The sequence below is a fragment of the Sesamum indicum genome, linkage group LG4 (genome assembly GCF_026168435.1).
Source record: "Sesamum indicum cultivar Baizhima isolate 11 linkage group LG4, ASM2616843v1, whole genome shotgun sequence".
Lineage (NCBI taxonomy): Eukaryota > Viridiplantae > Streptophyta > Magnoliopsida > Lamiales > Pedaliaceae > Sesamum > Sesamum indicum.
The window spans coordinates 13,982,662-14,005,256 of record NC_142660.1 but is presented as its reverse complement, the minus strand read 5'-3'; the positions used below and the strand labels follow the sequence as shown (position 1 = coordinate 14,005,256).

Below are 22,595 nucleotides of genomic sequence, written 5' to 3'. Positions count from 1 at the left end.
ATATAATTACAATAAATTTCAGAGGAGTACGGTGCAATATCCCAAAAATGAACCATTATATTTTGTAATTGGTTAAAATAATTATATTTATCAAATTTCACTAAACTCTACATACCAATAGGAATCATGATAACAAAGGAAAAGCCCAACAAAAATGACAATCTGAAAATTAAATAGCCCACGAGATCAGCCCCAAAGTCTTCATGTGAGATGGAAACAAATGCTAGGCCCATTCATGAGGCCCAAATCTTCAGGTCCACTCCACTCCATTCCACAGAGTTAAGTCAGTACAACGTCAAAATAAAAAATACCACCAATTCAACAATCTTCAATTATAATAAACAAGTAAGTTTGGGACATTTTGCATATATATATATATATAATATTTATAAAATATTTCTTAAAATTATATTATTTATTTTATAAAGTTAAAAATTACTTAAAATATATAATAGATAATGTATATATATATAAGATAAATAAATGAGGAAAAAAAAAACTATCAAAAGTTAGCTATGAAAAATCATGATGAGTGTAAAATTTTAAATAATTATTCAATTTTTTTTAAAAAATTAATATAGCAATAGATTGAAAACACCAATAATGTGCTTTTCAATTATATATAGTATAAATTAGTCGTGGTTGCATATGCTCCCGCAAGCATTATTACAAGAAAATAGGAGATTCGTGACAAAAAACACTAAGTGATAATTTTAATATTGTCACTAATTATATATATTTAGTGACAATACTGTTTATTTTGTTACAATAAGAAATCTCATGCTTTTAATAATTATTATTATTATATAAAAATTATTATTTAACATGAATTAAGAAAAAAATGTGCATAAAATTGTTATTAAATACAGTTAGTGATTCATGTATAGTGACAATATAGTGAGAACAAATAATAATCGTCACTATTTTATGTTGTCACTGTAGATGTGTCAATAATTGTATTTAGTAACAAATTTACACATAATTTTTGTCACTCATAATTATATAGTGACAAGACAATAATTATTGTCACTTAATATATATTATTAATGATAATTTTAAAATTATTACTTGATAATTTATCGCTAATATCTATTTTCTTGTAGTGCATATAATAAAGAATTGTGCTGTAAGATGAAAAGAAAAATAAAAAAATTTATAAAAAAAAAAAGGAGGGGCTGAGAAAAAAAGAAATGTGAAATAAGGTGTGAGAGAAAATAAATTATGTAATTGTGATACTATTAAAAAAAATACTAAAATTACTATATAACAAAAAAAATGAAGGGAAGAAATGAATTTATAGGATAAATTTGAGTATTTAAAAATTGGTACGACAAAACGTTTTTTCTTATAATAGTATAGAATATTGATATAAAATCGATTTAAATGAAAAAAAATGCTTAATTATTACAATAAAGACTTTGGGCCATGGTGTGTAGCGCCTGAACCATGTGGGGGTAGGATTGCAATTATGAACATGTCTTGGACCTTTTTGTAATAAGCAAGAATAGTGGTTCGAGTTTACAAGGATTGCTGTAGAGATACGGCATAAAAGAAAAATTGACTTTGATGAGACTACTTCAATTTGCTATAAACCAATAAAAATTTGACAGATGTCTTTGGGTTGAGTGGGCAGTACTATACCCACATGATTACAGATGATGTATACTATGAGGTAATAATATTTCTAAAATCGAACCTGATATTAAATCCTTGAGTTGCTCATTCGAACGGTTTAATCGATTCAACAAATGATAATTTTTTTTTATTTAATTCATTTTTTACAACTGATTTCTCATTTATTTTTAATTGAATTTGTTATCTCAATTTTTAATTATTAATTCTTATATTGGACTTATATATTGGTAATTGGATTACCGTAGGGAAAATTTTATCACTTTAAATAATACAAGTTCGTATTTTAGATTTTTTTTTTTAATTTTCTTTTGCCCCTTTTGGTCTTCCTATTTATTGGTAAACAAATTCTGTTGGTTGATCACAATAAAATTGGTAACATAATGTAATAGAAATATAGAGATTAAGATTCACCGACGATAACAAAAATGGGACAATTGAAATTATTTCTTAATTTTTATCTTGATTTATCATATACATAATACACGCTTATGGCCCATCTATTTGGCAGGCTAAGAATTGATGTCTAGAAATGAGTACAATCAAGTAGGATGTTTCGGTTGATAGTAAGGATGACATGTCAAATGTCTTTTTGACATCACAAGATACATTGACGGTTTTATGCAGAATAAAAAATGTCAATTCTTACAAGTTATAAGACTAAAAATACCGATGTCGTCTAAGTTACAGGACTAAAATTGTAATTTAATGGAGTAATGTGCAAGTCACATACAATTATCCGGCCAACGACGAAAATTGGCAAAATTTTCAATTTACAGGACTAAATTACGAAAATCAATTCATGCAGGACAAAAGTGCCACCCCCATAAGTTATAGGAGTAAAATTGCATTTTTCTCTATTTTGAGTTTTTCATTTATTTATTTAGTAAGACAAATTACGACTGATGCAAGCATCAGAGTGCTAACCCCTATTTTGCAGGCCAGTTCTCCTTTTGTTTTAGAATTTTCGTGAATATTTTTCGACTCTTGTGGTACGAATAAACTCCAATTCGCTTCAATATTTATTGTTAATTTCGATAACTTTTTCTCTAATTTCATTTTGGTATTTTAATTATTCAATTTTTAAAATGAACCCATAATTGAATATAATTACTAGGAAAAATAATATTAATGATAAAATATCAAAATTGTCAAAAGGGAAACATGTTTGATATATTAGAAAAATGTCCGGAAAGCAGCAATAGAATAATTTCATAATGAAGAATGAGTTAGTGAGGAGTTGAAAATAGCATTGAGGTAAACACGATTGTGACCGCTGTCAAATTAAAAGTTACTATTATAGAAAAATTTTATGAGCAAAACACGTGGTATGGATAAAATCCTAAATTATTGTAAAAGGATAATTTTGCCCTCGAGAGGGTACAAAATTACAAGTTTATCAGCATGATCCGTGCCTTTTTTACCGATTCGGGTAGTGACCCGGCTCGAGGACCCGAAACACGTGATCAATGCGCATTGGATCAACCAAACCCCCAACTCCACTCTATAAATAATCACCGTCAGTGCATTAATGGTACATTGACTTCATAACCTTTTACTTTTCGATTGTTCCAGCTCCTCAGCTTGCTAAGCCGCTTACTCTTACGACCTCATAACCAAACACTGAATTAAGTATCGAAGGGTCTTAGATGGGAGGCCACCCCAACAAGCCTAACGATCTGCTTTTTCGTCAGGGTCCAATCACTAGTTTGGGAGAGGTAGCGATTTCGAACCGCTTGGAAGACCAGCTCGCTCGACCAAGAAAGTCGTGGATTTCGACCCGGATCAACACGCAATTAGAATAACTGCGATTTGATATTTTCCCAATCAATTGCTCTTAAAATTCATCCTCTATCTTCTTCTTCTTCTTCCAAGATAAGGGTAGAATTATAGTGTCTGCAAATGGAGGGTATCTGAGTTATCTCCTTGAGCAGGGCAACCACATCGGAATTACTAGAGATTTGGTTAGAGTTGTACACGTCTCTCTCAAACAACCACTAGAGTAAATTAACAGTAAGAAATTGTACTACATCACCCAAATTTACCGGTTAGAATTGGGTCGAATATCTTATTTTATTCACTGTAAATGCCCGTATTTCTATTTTTATATTAGTTAGTGTGCTTCGTGTTCATAACTCGAGATAAATTGGTATTCGTGTTTGATTAATCATATTATCGAACCTGATAAATCATATAACAAGTACAATACACTTGTGTGTAATTGATATACAATTTAGGTAAAGTGACCAATTACATAGCAAGTGAGATACACTTACTATGCGATTGGTTTGATTCGGCCAAACCTGATTCGAACAAGAATTTTTCTTTGAATAGTTAGTTTTTAAAAAAAGCCAAAAATAACTCCGAATATAATATACTAGAAATTTGGATTGGTTTATAATCAATTTAAAACAAATAATATGAGCATTGTCACTGTTGTACCTCAGATTTCATGGATCCCTATATTTCCAAAAATAAATATATTCTCTTTTTGGGAATCTAATTTTTATTCATATCATATTTGACGCTATTTATATAAAGAATTTGATACGTAGATGATGAACATGCAATGTAGGACCAAGAATCCAGCCGATTCTTTTTAAGGCGTGAGAAGGTTAGTGGGGAGGAACACCTGGACCTCGATCTGGACCCCAATTGGTAGTGTTATAGTTGACTTCTCAAGCACTGAGTGAATTGATTGAGGATGCATCAACCACAGCTGTGGCCTAGTACATTGATGAAGATTAAGTGGCCCCATGTCTTTCACGCATTTCTCCAAGGGCTTAAAAGTAATTTTCATCCCCTAATTTTATGTCATTCTCGTTTTAGTCTCCTAAGTTACTAGAGTTTCATTTTGGTCCCATAAAACTGAAAAAATATCAATTTTGGTACAACTTTGATCGAAAAGTTGAGTAACTCGCCAGACTATTATAGTAATGGTAAAGTATTTTTCTTTTTTTTATTTATTTACAAAAAAATCAAAGCAAATAGAACGGTGCTTCCATGCTAACATTTGATCTAAAAACGTTTTTTTAATAGTTCAAAAAAATAAAAAAGATGACATTCCAAACATCTCAAAAGTTACTTTTTTAAAATTAGAAGCTGAGAAACACTTTTATAAAGCTTATATATACAAATACTTGTAAAATAGAGTTTGCAACTTAAAAATTCAATGTGTAAAACCCTTCTCCTGTATCAGGAGAAGTCAATTTTACATATCACAAAAGTAGCAAGGGGAAATCTACAAGGACTTGTAAGAAAAGTTATGCAAAGCACAACACCCGGTTGATAACAAGATACTAGAACGATCAAGAGGTAACACACACCACTTAGTACGTAATAATACAACAACATTCATGCAGCCTCGGTTTTGTTGCTCTCACGACTTTGACTACTATCCATAAACTTTTTCCAGAAAAAATGCTTTCCCCAGATTTGATCCATTTTCTCAATGGGAATGTTCTTCGTTTCAGGCAGCAAGAGATAGACGAATGCGGACATCAGTAGAACCCACGCCCCGAAAAAGAAGAAAATTGCGGACTTGAGATGGCAGAGCATTGCTAGGAAAACCTGAGCAATAATGAAAGTCATGGAGAGATTAACAGCCACGACTATGCTTTGTGCTACGGACCGTACTTCCAGTGGGAAAATTTCACTTGTGACAACCCATCCTAATGGACCCCAGGATATGCCGAAACCTGAAATGTATATGCAAATCAGGATCAGAACTATTAATCCATACCCTTTTTCCATAGTACCATGATCCCCTAGTTTGGCTGTCATGATCCCTCCAATCAGCATCAGTGAAATGAACATTTGAGCTCCACCTATGTGGAACAAAGGTCGTCTGCCTAGTTTATCGACAAAGAATACCGTCAGGACAGTGAAACCCGAGCCCACAAGCCCAGTCACGAGTGCAGACAAGAGGGAAGCACTCTCTCCGAAACCCATAGTTAGAAAGATCAACGGGGCGTAGAAGGCGACAACGTTAATTCCAGTTATTTGTTGGAAAAATGGTATTGCTACGGACATGACAAGTTGCGGCCTGTATTTTCTTTGCATGAGGTTCTTGAAAGGGTGTTTTACGGCTTTTGAAGCATAACTTGCTTCGATGAGATCGTCCAGTTCTGCTTGGACATCGTCAGTGCCTCGTATCTTTTGCAGCATTTTCTTGGCTCTTTGGTGTTCATTGCAGTGTTGGATAAGGCTGTTTGGTGTTTCAGGGAGGAAAAGTGCCCCGAATGCAAGAATTGCAGCAGGCAGACCGGCCATTCCGATGGAAATTCGCCATCCCCACCCGCCTTTGATCTTTACCGTGCCGTAGTTTGTAAGTGCCGCTGCATTGCAGCCAATGGCAACACATATCTGGAAACCGACGTTGAAAGCTCCTCTGTATTTGGATGGCGCCATTTCTGAAAGATACAATGGAACTGACTGCAAAGAAGGCAGAAGCTCCATTCAGCATAGAAGGGACAACCACATTTTTGGACCCATATATTATCTTTTTCAATTTAATTCCTCACGTATATTGATAAAAAAATATTAATATGTAAGGGTAAAAAAATAATTTAACATATAAGAGGCACATGTTAAACAAATGCTACCCACCACACAATATAACTTCCAACATTACTATAAATATTAAAAAATATTACTTTTTTAAAACTAACTACTATTCATTGATACTGACCAGTCTTACTAAAAAATTCCCTCGAAAATCGTATTTTCACCTTGTGAGTTATCGTATCGCGGGTAAAATTTCGAGTGCATTCCTTCGTAAAAACCCCGACCACATCAATTAATTCCATTTGTTAAAATTTTTTCATATTGCATAATTTTCTCAATGTTAGTACTTTTCATCTAATTATTAATAAAAAAATCTATGAAAATGCTAATAGCTCTATTAATTTAAGCAGAAAAATATATGTGATGACTAAAATTGAGAAAAATTTTAATTTATGAGATACAATATGAGAAAATTGTAACGAACGGGGACTAAATAGAAAAAAAATGTTAACATATGGGACCAAAAATACAATTATCCAAAAAAAAATATTAGCAAAAATTATATGACCACGATAATTAATTTTATACCTAACCACGAGTTCTTATTTTACCAGCACAATGATTTCATAATTTTAATATAAGTACAATATTTGTGTAAAATTATCACTAACTATAAATAATTAATGACAATTTTTTTTTTGTAAAATTATCATCGTAAATAATTAGCAACTTATTCTGTGGAAAATCTATGTAGATCCATGTTCTAGGAATTCCGTGTTGCTTATTTTCACTGAGTACACTATAACAAAAATTATTTTTTGCTGCACTACGGATGACTTCTATTTAAAAATTATAATAAATCAATATTATTAACAAATATAAAACAAAATCAATACAAAAATTTTAATTTTTACCACAAGTAATTAATATTTTCTATAATTTTAGCTATAATCTAAACATTTGGTATAATTTTAGCTGTAGCTAATGTTTTGGCCTTACTTATAGAAACAATGGGTAATGGTCATTGCAGAACCATGATTAATTTGTATTCACCATTTTTTTTTATTACTATAATAATTAACTGTAATAAAAAATCATATTTTTCCTAGTGGGAACTTCACTAACATTGAGTTTCTTGCGATAAATTCTGTAATTATAATTTGCTCAATATTTATTCATTTTCTCGGTGGAAAAAATGCAATTTACCCCCTGTGTTAAGCAAAATGAGCAATTTACTCCTTTATAAAAAAATAAAACAACAACTTATCCCCTGTGTTATTAAAAATAAAGCAAAATACCCCCCTAAATCCAACGATACACTACACGCGCCCCATGTATATTTGAGCATCATTTTTATTCAATAAAAATATTATTATATATAATATTTAATTTAACATATATATATTTATAAAAATAATATTAATATATTAAAAATTATATATTTATTATATAAAAATAATATAGATTTTCTTTTTCTTTCTTCTTTCTCTTCCTATAGTCGGACTACCACTGCCCCCTCCTCTTTCCTCCTCCTCCTCCTCCGTTGCCAACCCTTTCCTCGGCCCCATTTCGATGCCCAGATCAGGCTTCCCCACCCTCCCCCTTTCCCTGACCTCTTCCCGTTTACTTCTTCTCCCCCGTCGCCACCTCCTTCCTTCGCCCTCTTCAAACGCCCAGATCAGCCTCCCCCACGCCCAGATGCGCAGCCCCCTTACGAGTCTCTCTCTCTCTCTCTCTATACATATATATATGTATAATTATGTATATAAACACATACATATAAACAATTTTTATTATAAAAGTGTAATTATATTTTCAAATTTAATTATATATAATATATAGTTTTAATTTTATAATTAATTTAAAATTTAAACAGTTAATTTGAATTAGATAAAATTTATATCATTGATTTATTAGTTAAATTCAAATCGTATATTGATTAAGATCCAACGGTTATTAAATAAGGATATAAATATTATTCTAAATTTTAAATTAAAAAATTAAAAAATTACATAAATGGAAAAAAGCATATTGTGATTCACCAAACGCGTCAAGAGGATAAATTACTTTATTTTTTGTAACACACAAAGGTAAATTGTTGTTTTATTTTTTTTCCATTAAGAGGGGTGAATTAGATTTCTTTTCTCGGTTTCCATGTTGACCTCCCTAAGCAATTATACGTCACAGACAAAACATACATTAAAAAGCAGAAAAACAGAAGTTATTGCAATACATTTGTTTTTTAGAGGAAAAGGGTTCTTATTCATTCGAAGGAACATTTCTGCACAAGCTGATTTTGTGCCATACCTGATTGGTAAATCCAAGCCCGACGCCAAGCAGCAGACGACCAATTATGAGCATGTAAACATTATAAGCTGCACTACCAAGGGCAGCACCAGCCATATAGGTTACTCCACCGACGATGATCGACGGTTTCCGGCCATAGTTCCGAGTCACGATTGCAGCAAAGAAAGAAGAAATAAGGCCGGCTATGTAGAGTGAGGATGTGAAAGATGTCAGCAATTGGCTGTCGAATTTGCAGTAGTTGCTCATCTTTGTGTCCTCTTTCATCTTCCTGTAAACCCTTGGAAAGAATTTCTTCAAGAACGGCTCCATCGAAGTCACCCCGCCTTCATGTAAAAACTCACGTATCAAATTAGTTAAAAGTCGTGTCTGGATCGATGGATTTAGAGTTAAGGATCCCAAATCCATAATAATAAACCCTGAGTGCTTATTTGGGCAACTCTATGTCGCAAAGCATTTGTAACGCTTCAATTCTCTATCGAGCTATTTTTAGTAATATTGTGAAGGATTGCAAATCACTTTAGTACTATAGAGTTGTTTGAAATCATTCGTTCAAATCCAAATCTACTCAAAACAGTTTCATGTTTAGTAGCAAATTAACATGGACTAACACAAACTACACCTCATCAGTGTCATGTAATGGAATCATCGATCATTAACGAATATAATTGATGAGAACCTGAAACCCCGACATCGTAGCCGAAAATCATTCCTCCGGAAGCTGCAATCATGCAAGAAAGCAGCACGAACCATGTGATTCTTCCAGTGTATTGCCTGCCATCGTTCTTTATCGCCACACCCACAGCCATGGCTTTCTACAACCTTACCTACTACAGAGCAATCCACAAACAGAACATGGGCACATTTATAGACATGATCGGACCAGCAGCATTGCTTTTTGCGCGTTAACAAGACAACTGGAAATGGATTTTGCTGAGGCAATTTTGCTTTAAAGCAGTAAAACTTTGATTAGATATCAGAGGAGAGAGTGCGCATACTGTACTGACCAAAGTAATCACAAATGATTGAGCACTGAGCGACAGTAATCTTGCAAGACCACACACACTTGTCATGTAAGAGTTGAGCAAAATCAATCATACATGATTAAAAAACATCTACATATGTGACTAAATATACAAATTGACCTGATCGTGGGACTAAAATTGAAAATTGGTCCACTTATGAGACCAAAAATGTAATTTACCCCATTGTCAAATGCCATATCCGTCGAGTATATGGATATTTCTCGATAACTGCAAAAACATATTAGTATATAATTAAATATTGAAAATTATGATTTATTTATTATAGATTTTAAAAAAAAAAGGAACTAGAAATATCAATAAACAAAAAGTGTCTAAAATAGGGATAAATTACAAATTACCTTCAATGTTATTAAAAATATTCATATAAGTCCTTGTAAAAAATAAAATATCATTTTACCTTGTGTGTTTTTTTAAAAAGAGCACACTACCCTGGTGCATTGAATGTGGGTCTTAAGGTACAATGACAAAAATGTCCCTTTTAAATCAATATATATATTTAATTTGATTTAAATGTATGACTCATATCTAATCATGTTTATAGAAAATAAAAATATATTATTTTAATATATAAAAAATTATATATTGTTTTAATATATATATATATATATATTTGTATCTATATGTATATTTCTAAATTTGGTTTGTTTTTCCTCCCATATCTCCATCGTTCGATTACCTCTCGACACCAACATACCACCATTGGAAAGCCCATCTAACAACGAGTATTTTAATACCCCACCAACCGCTAATCTCCTAGACATCGGCGAATCATCTCTATTTTTTTTGTTCAAAAAATCCTAACCAGCTCCTCGATCTTCTGTCGCCTTTTTCTCCACCGTCCGACCACCTCTCGACGTTGGTATATGACTATTGGAAAGTCCGTCCAATTACGAGTATGTTAACAGCCCACCGATCACCATTTAGCCTTCAATGAGTTATCTTTATTTTTTCTTTCACCAATCCCCTAACATGTGCTCCAATCTTCTACTACTTTTTTGTCTTCGTCGCGGCCATTGCGCTTTAGCTCCCAGCTGACCACTTCTGAAAGCCAACTTCAGGCGGTCATTCTGCACCATCACCCACCTTCAATCTCCCCTCTTTCGGTGACTTCTCCTCCTTTTCCGGTCCATCATTCCACTGTCTTTCAACATCCTCCTTTTTTATTTTTATATATAAATTGAATTATATATTTTATATTATATTTTTAAAATATGTATAATTGAGAAAATATATAAAAAATTATAGTTTAAATATAAAAATATATTATAATTGGAGTCACTACAAAAAAAATATCTTTTCTTGTGACCAATTTTATATGAGGAAACTAAATTTTGTCATATATAAGGGTAAATTATATTTTTTGTCCCATAAGTGGAACTGTTTCCAATTTTAATCCCACACTCAAACTAATTCGCACATTTAATCTCATATGTGAAAACAAGTCCACTTATAAGACAAAAAATATAACTTACCCCATATTGTGCCTGACATGCTGACCATAATCACAAATGATTGAGCACTGAGCAATAATAATCTTGCAACATGACACACTTGTCATGTAAGAGCTAGAGCAAAATCAATCTTACATGATTAACGTTATGTTTAATTACTTTAAAACATTACTGTCTAATTAATGGACCTACTCGTCTGAGATGACGTAGATATTTTTATTTTAAATAATATTATAGCTTCTGAACTTTTTGTTGGACAAAATTGTCCTCTCACTCTTTTATTTGTATATATACACACATCATTTTCAAGAGCATTACTATTTAAAATAATTTGCACTAATTATTTATTTAATTTTTTTCTCCAACTTGTTTATTATATTATATTTTTATTTGAAAAGTGCAAGATGTTATGTACATTCACAAAATTTATGTTTATATTGCATTGATCAAATTATTATTTAAATAATTGTCCAATTGTAAATACGTCCAATTAAAACTGGCTATATTTTCTAAAAGAAAAAGTCATACTTGTTGTCCCATATGCTAGGATTTTTTTTTTTCAATTTAGTCACATTTGTTATGATTTTTTTATATTGCATCCCATAACTTGAAAATTTTCTCAATTTTAGTCTTCACTTGCATTTTCGATCCAATACCGATAGCATTTCTCATACATTTTTTCGTTTATTGAACAAAAAATGCACGAGAGTCATAACTTTGAGAAGAAAATTAGCTTATGAAATGGAATGTGAAAAAATTGTAAGAAATGAAAAAAGACCTTAGCATATGGGATCAAAAATGCGATTTTTTCCTTTAAAATTTAATAAGCAAGGGACGAAATTGTAATTGAGAATCAAAAGTGGGGGATTAAATTGATATGCTGCAAAAAAAAATCATAATGGTAATATGGAAAAATCACCCGTTGGAGGAATAAATTTGAAGTTAATTGAAAAGACTATAACTATTTTAATGTTGAATACAATTATCGAAAACTAAATTAAATTTTACCCCGATTAAATTCTAACTTTAAATGTCTCGCCCTTATCAACTGTTCGTCAATTTATGCAGAATTCTTGTCATAATATATAGTACAAGTTGCACTTCAGACGCTCAAAATATTGAGTTTTTGAACTATTCCCCTTCAAATACAAACAAATTAAGAGACTTAGGGCGTGAAATATAAATATAAATATATATATATATAGATAAATATTAAATATATACATTGTTAAAAAAAATAAATCAGGCGTATAGCATACCAAAAAACTGTGCTTAATTAAGAATTAATTATGCGAATGCAGCAATTTTAAGCAATTTAATGAATTTTTAAAATCTTATAAGAATTAGACTGCTTAAACTCAATATTTTTAATAAACACAATGTATAAATTAAAATTATTATCAAAATTGTTTGAAATAATAACAATATGTAGTGAGAATATAAATATTATTGTGAATAACATAATTATAAAAGTATCTCCAATAAATATTCACGCACATTTATGTTCCATTGAAGAGCTTGACCTATAAAATAATTCTTGGGATTTTTCTATACCTCTATAAGTTTGTATCTTTCTGTTCTTATAAGGTTCTTTTATTTCAATTTGGCCCAATTTTTATCTAAAAATATCAATTTTGTCCTCACAGGACAAGTTGAAATTGATTTTTTTTTCAATAACAATTAGATCAAATATACTATTTTTTGTTTTAATTCATTATTCTCAATTGCAATTGAAATGGATAAAATATATCGTCCCTTAAAATTACAAGACGAAAAATGTATTTCTTCGATAGGAATGGGCTGGAAGAGAGAGGGAGGAAGAAAGGGTGGTGGGTAGTGGTGGGCGGCGCGTTACAGACGGTGGTCCGGCACCCATAGCCCCCTTCACTTAAGTACACTCTAATGAAGTGAAACTGGTGCAAAGATATATGGATATTTAAAATCGTTATAAATAAACAAAAGGTATAGGGATATTCCAAGAATAAATTTTCGAACAAGAAAAGTGAAGATATATTATAAATAATGTAATTAAATTAATCATAAATTGGAGATATGAAAAAATGAGGAAAAATTGTATTTTTAGTTCCACGTGATAGAGGATACTGCAGTCCTGGTACCATAATTTACAAACTTAGCATATTTTGTTTCATATATTAAAAAATTATAGTATTCGGAATTAAAAAAAATGCTAAAAATTTTGTACTCTATGCGACCAAACGTTACACAATTTTTATTTTATAGGACCAAAAATGTTACAACATTTTATCTTATGAAACCAAATATATTGAACTCAGAAATTATAGGACAAAAAATACAACATTTTCTTTCCAAAAAGTTGGAGAATAAAGGTACAGAAAGAGAAGTCAAGAAGCGGAACACACACTAATAAGTCAAATTTGCATTATATACAAATACAGGTAGAAAACTAGAGTCTGTAGAAAAATAAACAACACTCCAAAGTTTGGCAAACCACTTCTCCTTCTCCTAGATAATGCTCTTAAAGTATACATTATGTTGGAGTAAAAAATACAATACGTCTTTGGGTCATTATTATTATAACAATCAACGGGCAACAAAGACGACTCTAATAATTAGTTGATACAGCAATCATGCTGCTTCAATCTTGCCACCCTCCTCACTTTGACTACTATCAACAAACCTTTTCCAGAAGAAATGTTCTCCCCAGATCTTCTCCATTTTCTCAATCGGAATGTTCTTCGTCTCGGGCAGCAGGAAATACACGAATCCGGACATTACTACAACCCATGCTGCGAAGAAGAAGAAAATCCCAGACTTCAAATGACAGAGCATAGCCAGGAAAATCTGAGCTATGATGAAAGTCATGGAGAGATTAACGGCCACCGTTATACTTTGTGCTGCGGACCGTACTTCCAATGGGAAAATTTCACTTGTGACCACCCATCCTAATGGACCCCAAGACAAGCCAAAACCTGAAATGTATATGCAAATCAAGATCAGAACTCCTAAGGCGTATCCCTTGTCCATAGTGCCGTGATCCCCGAGTTTGGCTGCGATGATCCCTCCAACCAGCAATTGTGAAATCAACATTTGAAGTCCACCTATGTGGAATAAGGGCCTTCTGCCTACTTTATCCACCAACACCAATGTTATTAAAACGAAAATTGAGCCGATCAATCCGATCACTGTTGCAGATAAGAGGGAAGCGTTCTCTCCCGAACCAATAGTTAGAAAGAGCAACGGGGCGTAGAAGGAGATGACGTTTATGCCAGTTATTTGTTGGAAGAATGGCATTGCTATGGCCATCACGAGCTGCGGCCTGTATTTTCTTTGCATGAGGTTCTTGAAAGGGTGTTTTATGGCTTTTGAGGCATTACTTGCTTCGATGAGATCGTCTAGTTCGGCTTGAACATCATCTGTGCCTCGAATCTTCTGCAACATTTTTTTGGCCTTTCCGTGGTCATTAGTGTGCTGGATAAGACTGTTTGGTGTCTCGGGAAGGAAAAGTGCCCCGATCGCAAGAACTGCAGCTGGCACACCAGCCATTGCAATGGAAATTCGCCATCCCCACCCGCCTTTGATCCTTACGGTGCCGTAGTTTATAAGTGTAGCTGAATTCTGGCCGATGCCGATGCAAATTTGGAAAGCGACATTAAAGGCTCCTCTGTATTTGGAAGGAGCCATTTCTGAGAGATACAAAGGAACCGACTGCAGACAGGGCAAAACAACATCGCCTGTTACTTCAACAGGAAAGCCGCATTTAATACAGAAAATGAAACATGTTCAAAAGATATCCAGCTGCTTTCCCTGTTCCAGGAATTCCCTGTTTGTACTAATTGCTCACTCACTCTAAGCCCCTTTTGTTAAATTCTGTGTATTTTGCTCCAAATTATTCGTTTTCTATAGCAATATATCTCTGCAGAAATTCATACTCAGCGCAATTACCTGATTAGTAAAACCGAGCCCGACGCCGAGCAGCACACGGCCAAGTATGAGCACGTAAATGTTATAAGCTGCACCACCGATGGCAGCACCAACCATATAGGACAGCCCGCCGATGACGATCGACGGTTTGCGGCCATAGTTCCGAGTCACGATTGCAGCAAAGAAAGAAGAAAAAAGCCCAGCTATGTAGAGTGAGGAGGTGAAACATGTCAGCAGCTGGCTGTCGAATTTGCAGTAGTTGCTTACGTCTTTGTCCTCTTTCATCTTCTTGTAAACCCCCAAGAAGAATTTCTTCAAGAACGGGTCCATCGAACTCACTCCACCTTCATCATGCCAAAAATCACACATCAAACATTAAGTCAACGTTTCCTGATCTCTACTCCCTTTGTTCTGAATAATTAATGAAGCAAGAATAGCAGAAACATGGTCATAAAACACAGACGAGGCCAGGGAAACACAGCGAAAAGAACCTGAAACTCCGACATCGTAGCCGAAAATGAGTCCCCCGGAAGCCGCAATCATACAAGAAAGCAGCACGAACCGTGTGATTCTTCCATTGTATTGCTTGCCGTCGCTCTTTATCGCTACTCCGACAGCCATGGCTAGCTAGTACCTGTCTTTCTTTGTCCGACCTCAATGTGCTCACGACGATTGATGAATCTGAACAGAAGTAGAAAGAATATCAGGAACCTTTCCCGTGAACAACAAATATCGAAGAAAGCGTATACTTATAGGAATCTCACCAGCAGTTCAAGCTGGCTTTCAGACGTCACCACGAAACAGACATAATTTGGCCAGACAGGTAAAAATCCTTCGAACCCGCCTGAGAGAACATGTGAAATGGAGATGGAATCATGCACATGTAGTACTTGTAATTTCTTGTAATAATTTAAACAAGTTCAAAATCAACAAGGATTACTGTTTGAAGGTAGGCATCAAAAAATACAAACGAAATTAATTATAAATAGACATTGCTGAAGCAATTTGCTATAAACCAACAAAAACTTGACAGATATTGCGGATAGAGTGGTCAGTACTATACCGACAGGGTGCCCAGATTAATAAATGCAAAATGATGGTCTACTCGGTGCCAGAAGTCACGACAACATTCACCGAATACAACGTTTGTGAAGGATTTGATCAGCTTGAGATCAAGAAAATTATACAACTCACTTTTCTGCTTAAAATGGTAGGCAGAAACGGGTGAATTAAGCAGTGGAAACTGAAGATGGAAATATTTTCGAGTACGGGAGAGAGAAATGGAGCAGTGATATAAATAGAGTTAGGTGAAATCTATGAATAGCAACATTAATAATTCTTGGGATATTTTTCGAGCCTGTCATGATTTTCCAGGGTTAGGTTTGGATCATTCTGTTCTTCTTATCTGCCTATAGCTCTTTTACAATGTTTTCTTTCTGACATCTACGGATAGAAAAAGGAAGAACATAAACTAAATAAAGCCCTGGAATCCTTAAAAGTTGGTTGAAATTTTGAACTTGACTAACATGGGACAACTAGGGACTGTCTGTACAGAACCAAATGCTAGTTCAGGAGGGGGGAGGGGCGGCGCCACCGCACAGACGGTGGCGCTGCAGCCACAACCACCTTAATCATTGACTTGATTACACACACAGAAGTCAAGATTGAGCAAGAAAATGGGAGATAGGTAGTATGTGACAGTGGTGAAAGAATGTGAATGGTTGACAAACGTACCACGTTATTGTCTACCTCTTCTTTCACATTTTTGATTTGCCAAGATTGGACCAATTTATAAGCACTGAATTCACACTGTTCCGAAATGAACACATAGAGAAAAATAATAATAAGAATAAGGACATGTGACTAGGTAGAGATAGTGGCAAAGGTTGGTCCTCCACCATGAGTAGCTGGGCTGAAGCAGCTCAAACACTTGCTTCTCACTAATCATCCCTTGCTCCATTCTTGCCTCTCCAGTGCTAAAAAAAGTCACTTTTTTTTCGTCAGTTTCTGATCGACATATGGTGAATTGATCAGCAAATCGAATATACATATGTCGATATTATCCTAACATCCTTAATCATATATAATAATTGTCCAAACAAGAAATTAGTCAACCCTGTGAAGAAAAAAGAAAAATTGCAATTTTAGTCCTGTAAATTCGAGTATAACAATTTTGGACTTGTTCAATTAAATTTAGCAATTTAATCCTGTAACTTTAAATATTGTGGTAATTTTATTTTTTCCGTGTCAACACCTAAATTCAGGCTTTTGGTGAATTTGATGACACGATAGTCCGAAATTTTTTTTAAGAAAATAACTTGGCAAAAGAAAATTACCACTTGATGATATGACAATTTTTTTCAAGTTGTAATTTTTTCGATCCACATAGACTGAATTGATCTGCAACATGAATATATATATCTATCGATACTATCCTAATATACTTTAATCATAATAATTGTCCGAATAAGAAATTAGTCAACTCGCGAAGCAAAAACGGTAAGAATATTGTAATTAAACGAGTAATAAATTTTACTAAAAATTCAAAGAAATCATGATATAAAATATAATTAATTGTAGTTTATGATCGTCACGACTCATATATTATTATTATTATGTTTATTGCTGATGGAAAAATGAAAGTTTATTAATTGAGATTAGGTCAATAATCAAGGCGATGTAACAGGCTTTTAATTATCAAAATGTACACTGATTCCTTTGCCTGCGTTCTCATTGACAGTATTTCCATAAAAGCTTATGATAAAAAAGAGTATTCCTATTGAAGCTCTCTCCCATATGTTATAACCATATCATTATAGTTAACACCGACCTTCTCTTTATCCTTTCACTCTTTTCTTTAATTTCCCTTTTTCTTTGTCTTTTTTATTTATCTTTTTTCCAAATACATAATTCCAGAAAAGGGTCTTATAAATTTTTTCTTTTAAATAAATCGATCGTATGCATCATCATATCACGAGTTTCGCTAGATATAATAATATTAATATTTAATAGTAATTTATGAAAAAATTCCTACTAAAATAACTGAATAACATATAAATATAGTAACAATTTAATAATTATTATGTACATCTTTATTGAATTGTCAGTATATATGTATTACTAATTGTCTGCACGATTTTATTTTTTTTTCAAACGCTCAAATTTCTACTTTTTCTCACTTTTAATTTTTATTTTAAAAAACTCTTAACATTTACCGTTGTTCGATTTATGATTTTTTCTACAATTTATTTTAATCTACTATAAAAGCATAATTAAGCTGCAAACACCCCTTAATTTGTTTTTAAAAATTTTAACTGAAATGATTGGAACTTTGATGAATATTTTTTTTTTAAATTAAAACCAATCACGTGTGATGGACTATATCAGTCAACTTGAGTCCATATATATGCTTAATTATGTGGTCCGGAATTTAATTAACTTAGCTGGATTGTACTTTTTTAATTAGAAAAATTGAATACTCTGGACTATGTCATGGTATGTTATTTATAAATTATATTGTTTGCCAACTCCAATTATTTTAAATTAGGACAGAGTAAAATTTATTTAATTGAGTTGGGTTGAATTATCACTAAGAAATGATCCCACGAAACGTGGCTAAAAATGTTAAGATAAGAGTCTTAGACCCTATAATTTCGGATCTTTATTTAATGGCCCACAATGATTGGGGTTATACTAATGAAATAAAAGGGATAATTATTTTTTACACCCCCATAATTTATGATTTATTTATACAAATTATTCTTGTCTTTCGAATAATTATACATACACTTGTCAGAAATATTTACATCATTTACACAAATCACTCCTAATTTTTTTAAAATTACAAATACACCTCCGAAAACGTTAATATCGTTACACAAACTGTCCATATTTTTTTTGTTGTTAAGAATGATTTCTATAATTATGAAAAAGACAAGAATGAATTGTGTAGATAAATCATATATTATAGGCGTAAATGTAATTATCCCTATATAAAAATAATAATAATTGGATCTTAGGATATACCTCGACCGATGAAGCTTAATTTTATGTTTTCAATAAAATTATCCATTGAAATAAATTTCTTTATTTCTATTGGATTATTGGTTTCTGTTTTTGTGGTGGGAATAAATTATTGAGAAAATCGTAAACTAAGCAATAATAAAAATTGGGTTTTTTAGAAAATAAAGATTGAAGATGAAATATTTGAATAAAAAAAAACACCTTAATATTTATAATTATATCAACAAGTTGTAAAAGTTGGTATATAGGGAGTTGCTTAAGATTTTTTATTTAAATCAATATAATTTAGATAATTCAAAAACAGAAATTGTAAAAAAAAAATACTTTTTTCAATTTATTTTCAACAATAAGTCAATCAATACTGCTTATTTTCAACATCTGAAAACATCTCCCAAAACTAAATTTTGAACGAATGATAATTTTAAAATTAGGGGTGTCTAATAAGAGGGTCGAGTTGAATTTTCCTAAACTGTATATGAATTGAATTAAGGTACTAGTATATTAATTCAAGAGTAAAATATATTTTGTCATTCAAACTATACTTATTTTTTTCATTTTGTCATTTAAATTATTTTTAGTATCAACTTACCATTTTAATTTTATAAAATTTGCAATGTCACCAAATACGATTGTTTTTCGTCGATTTTTCTACAAAAGAAAATTCACATGCAGTGCACATGCCAGAAAAGCATCACTACATTGCCCTTAAACATTACATGTGCACTGCATGTGATGTCTTTTTAACAAAAAAAATGAGTAGAAAACGATCGTATATGACAAAATGTAAATTTCACAAAGTATCAGTTCAAAATTTAAATATTTTGATCCAAATAAAATAAAAGTAAAGAATATATATTAATGATTTAGTTACATTTGTACGAAATGTTGTAATAGTATATTGCTGGTTTATTTTTTTTAAAAAAAAATAAATTGGTTACTTTCTATGTTCATTTGTTGTTTTAAAGAGCTACGAGTGTTGCGGGAATTTCACGTGCCCACATGTCATTTTGAATCATTAGTAGTGTATTTTCTTTTATAAATATATCCACATTTTTTTCCCCAACTTTTTAGTAATATTTACACTTTACGAGCTATTTACACACAATCAATTATTTTATTTCCTTATTTTTTAAAGAAATTAAATTAAATATACACACAATTAACCGTGCCACATACATTAGTACATATTATTAGAGACACAGGACTATATATATTAAATACTTATAAAAAGTAAACTTACACACAATAAACTATACTATTTAATACATTCAAATTTAAAGATCAATTCAATATATAAATAATTCAAATTAAGGAATACATTCAGACGGTAGAAAGAAATAACAAATTACCATAGAAGTAATCTATATTCTTAGGAATACACCGGAAGAAATATAATATTTAATTATAACTAATTGTCGTAGTTAAAAATAAATAGCCATAATAAATAATCATTAACCACGACCACACAAGGATCGTTGGCCGTAGTTTTTGCTAGTGTAATTAAAATATTTATCATGACCAAAAATCATAACAAAAATATGATTAAATAATAATTATTTACCTCGATTTTAGTCCATAACCAACAATTTTGTAACCAATAATACATTTTCTTCTAATAATATTACATAAATAATGTGAAATTCAAAAGTTATCGGATTGTGAGAGCTCAATCATAACAATGGAACACAATTCTCATGGACTTATTTGGACCCTCATTAGACTCTAGAAAGCTCTCCTCAAACCAATTCACCCAATTCAATTCAAAACATTTTAATTTGCCAACCACCAATCAAAAAGTTAGTTGGTTGGTTGGTTCATTGATCCACACTCATATTACCACTCATATTTAAACATTATGTTAAAAGAAAAATACTTCTATATTTGTGGAAATAATCAATTTTTACAATTAAACATGAGGGTGGGGCCCCCACGTTCTCCTAGAGGTTTACAGTATTATCCTTTCTCAGCTATAGAATTCATCCTCTTGTCTGGAAATTGGTGGTTGGTAATAATGCTACAGTTGACTTTCAAATATAAAAATTGATTAAAGCATGTGCCATAATTTTATATTTTAATACAAGGAATAATTAACGATACATTTTATCATATTTGGTATAATTATACGTAAATTTTTTATAATTTAAAAAATTATATGGGAGTACTCATACCCTTTGTTTTCGTCCAACAAATTGATCCCTCCCTCCATTAGTCAAACTTCACCAAATTTGTTGATATTAGTATAAAAAAAGTAAATAGAAATTTATATTATCCTCTATTTGATTTATTACTGACTTATTGCTTGCTGAATAATTTTTTTTCAAACCACACTACCTTTAGACATCTTCACATGCTAGTGCACGTAAAGTGGTTGGTGTATCTTCACCTTTATAAGGGTAGTTTGATCATAAAAAATTAATTTTCGTTAATAAGTTAGTAATAAGTCAATCAGGAATAAATATGGAATTTTTTATTTAATTATTTTGTTAATATCTACAAATTCGATAAACTTTGACAAATGAAAAGATCTATTTGTTAGAGGCAACAAACCTCAAGAGTTTTAAATATAATTTTTCAAACTACAAAAATTTACATGTAATTACATCAAATGTCAAGGAAAGACGGTGTAATTGTTCTTAAATAAAGATAAAATAAATAACTAATCAAAATTGATAAAGTGAGTTCGCCTCAAATATTTATGACTAATTACGTTTACTTTGTCATTGATTTGAATAAAAGAAAAAATTTATTTTTTATTCCTTCATAAAATCCATTAAAGTATATCATCAAACCTTAAAACCTCCTTTTCTAGATAATCCAATAAACTCAGTTTGAATCACTAAATTTCTTATTCCCCAAAGTTGTTTTTTTTTAATTATTATTATTATTTATAATATATTTTAAAATATAAAAAATTATTTATTACATGCACGTAATAACAGCATATCACGAGGACTGAGCAAACAAAAAAATCAGGTCCGTCCATAAATTATTGGTGGAGAAAAGATTTCCTTTTGTGGTGGAGGTCTCAAACATTTGGGATTATGCCATAAATCAGGCGAATCGACAATCGTGGGGTAGAACTACGTACGAGGTTGCAAATCGAGTTGAGTTCGGAACAGATCTCTCCACAATAATGGCGTAGCATTTCTACCTCAAAAACAGTTCAATTTTCACTCATTGTTCGGCAGACATTTTCATTTTACTGGTACAAATTATTGAGTGCAGAAATGAAGTTGTCTACTCACAAACACTATTATTGTACTGTTTGAATCTAGAAAAATATTTGCTTTTCTTGATCGGTTCAGAATTTTTTTATATAGAAAATATCAAAATTATGTTAATCATAACGTATTAGCGCAATTTGGATACCATTATTGATGTGACATAAGTCATATGTAGAAGTAAGTTTATAACATGGCATGAATTTATGTATTTTATAAAATATTTCTTGGGAGTTTTATAAAATATTAAATCTTGTTAAAAATAAATTATATAAGTATATGCATAAAATAAGATTATAGAAATTATATTAATAACATTTAAAATTTGTTTTTTTTTTTAAATTAGTACGAAACTCTTTAGTTTGATTTTCTTATAAAAGAAAAAAAAGAAAAGAAGTATCAAACTATCAACAATATTTTACAAGCTCTCAAACATTGGATTATTATTATTTACCAGAAATTCTAGCAAAAGTTTTGCAAACCTGAATCAATATGACAAGTGCAATACA

At 31.6% G+C, this 22,595-nt stretch overlaps 2 protein-coding genes across 3 annotated transcripts; both read right to left on the bottom strand.

Moving 5' to 3' along the window:
* Nucleotides 1-4,772: 4,772 nt before the first annotated feature.
* Nucleotides 4,773-9,386, bottom strand: LOC105160631 (hexose carrier protein HEX6). The gene is made up of 3 exons (XM_011078102.3): nucleotides 9,122-9,386; nucleotides 8,446-8,768; nucleotides 4,773-6,066 (listed from the first exon to the last, which is right to left on the bottom strand). The coding sequence occupies exons 1-3, from the start codon at nucleotides 9,249-9,251 to the stop codon at nucleotides 4,987-4,989; spliced, it is 1,533 nt and encodes a 510-aa protein (XP_011076404.1). The 5' UTR covers nucleotides 9,252-9,386; the 3' UTR covers nucleotides 4,773-4,986.
* Nucleotides 9,387-13,325: 3,939 nt separating this feature from the next.
* On the bottom strand, nucleotides 13,326-16,648 carry LOC105160630 (hexose carrier protein HEX6). 2 transcript variants are annotated; one of them, XM_011078099.3, is made up of 5 exons: nucleotides 16,577-16,648; nucleotides 15,607-15,686; nucleotides 15,334-15,523; nucleotides 14,864-15,186; nucleotides 13,326-14,626 (listed from the first exon to the last, which is right to left on the bottom strand). In XM_011078099.3, exons 3-5 carry the CDS (start codon nucleotides 15,461-15,463, stop codon nucleotides 13,547-13,549), a joined length of 1,533 nt encoding a protein of 510 aa, XP_011076401.1. In that variant the 5' UTR covers nucleotides 15,464-15,523; nucleotides 15,607-15,686; nucleotides 16,577-16,648; the 3' UTR covers nucleotides 13,326-13,546. The 2 variants fall into 2 exon arrangements, with proteins under 2 accessions (XP_011076401.1, XP_011076403.1); XM_011078101.3 differs by lacking the exon at nucleotides 16,577-16,648 and adding an exon at nucleotides 15,906-16,304.
* Between the last annotated feature and the right edge of the window lie 5,947 nt (nucleotides 16,649-22,595).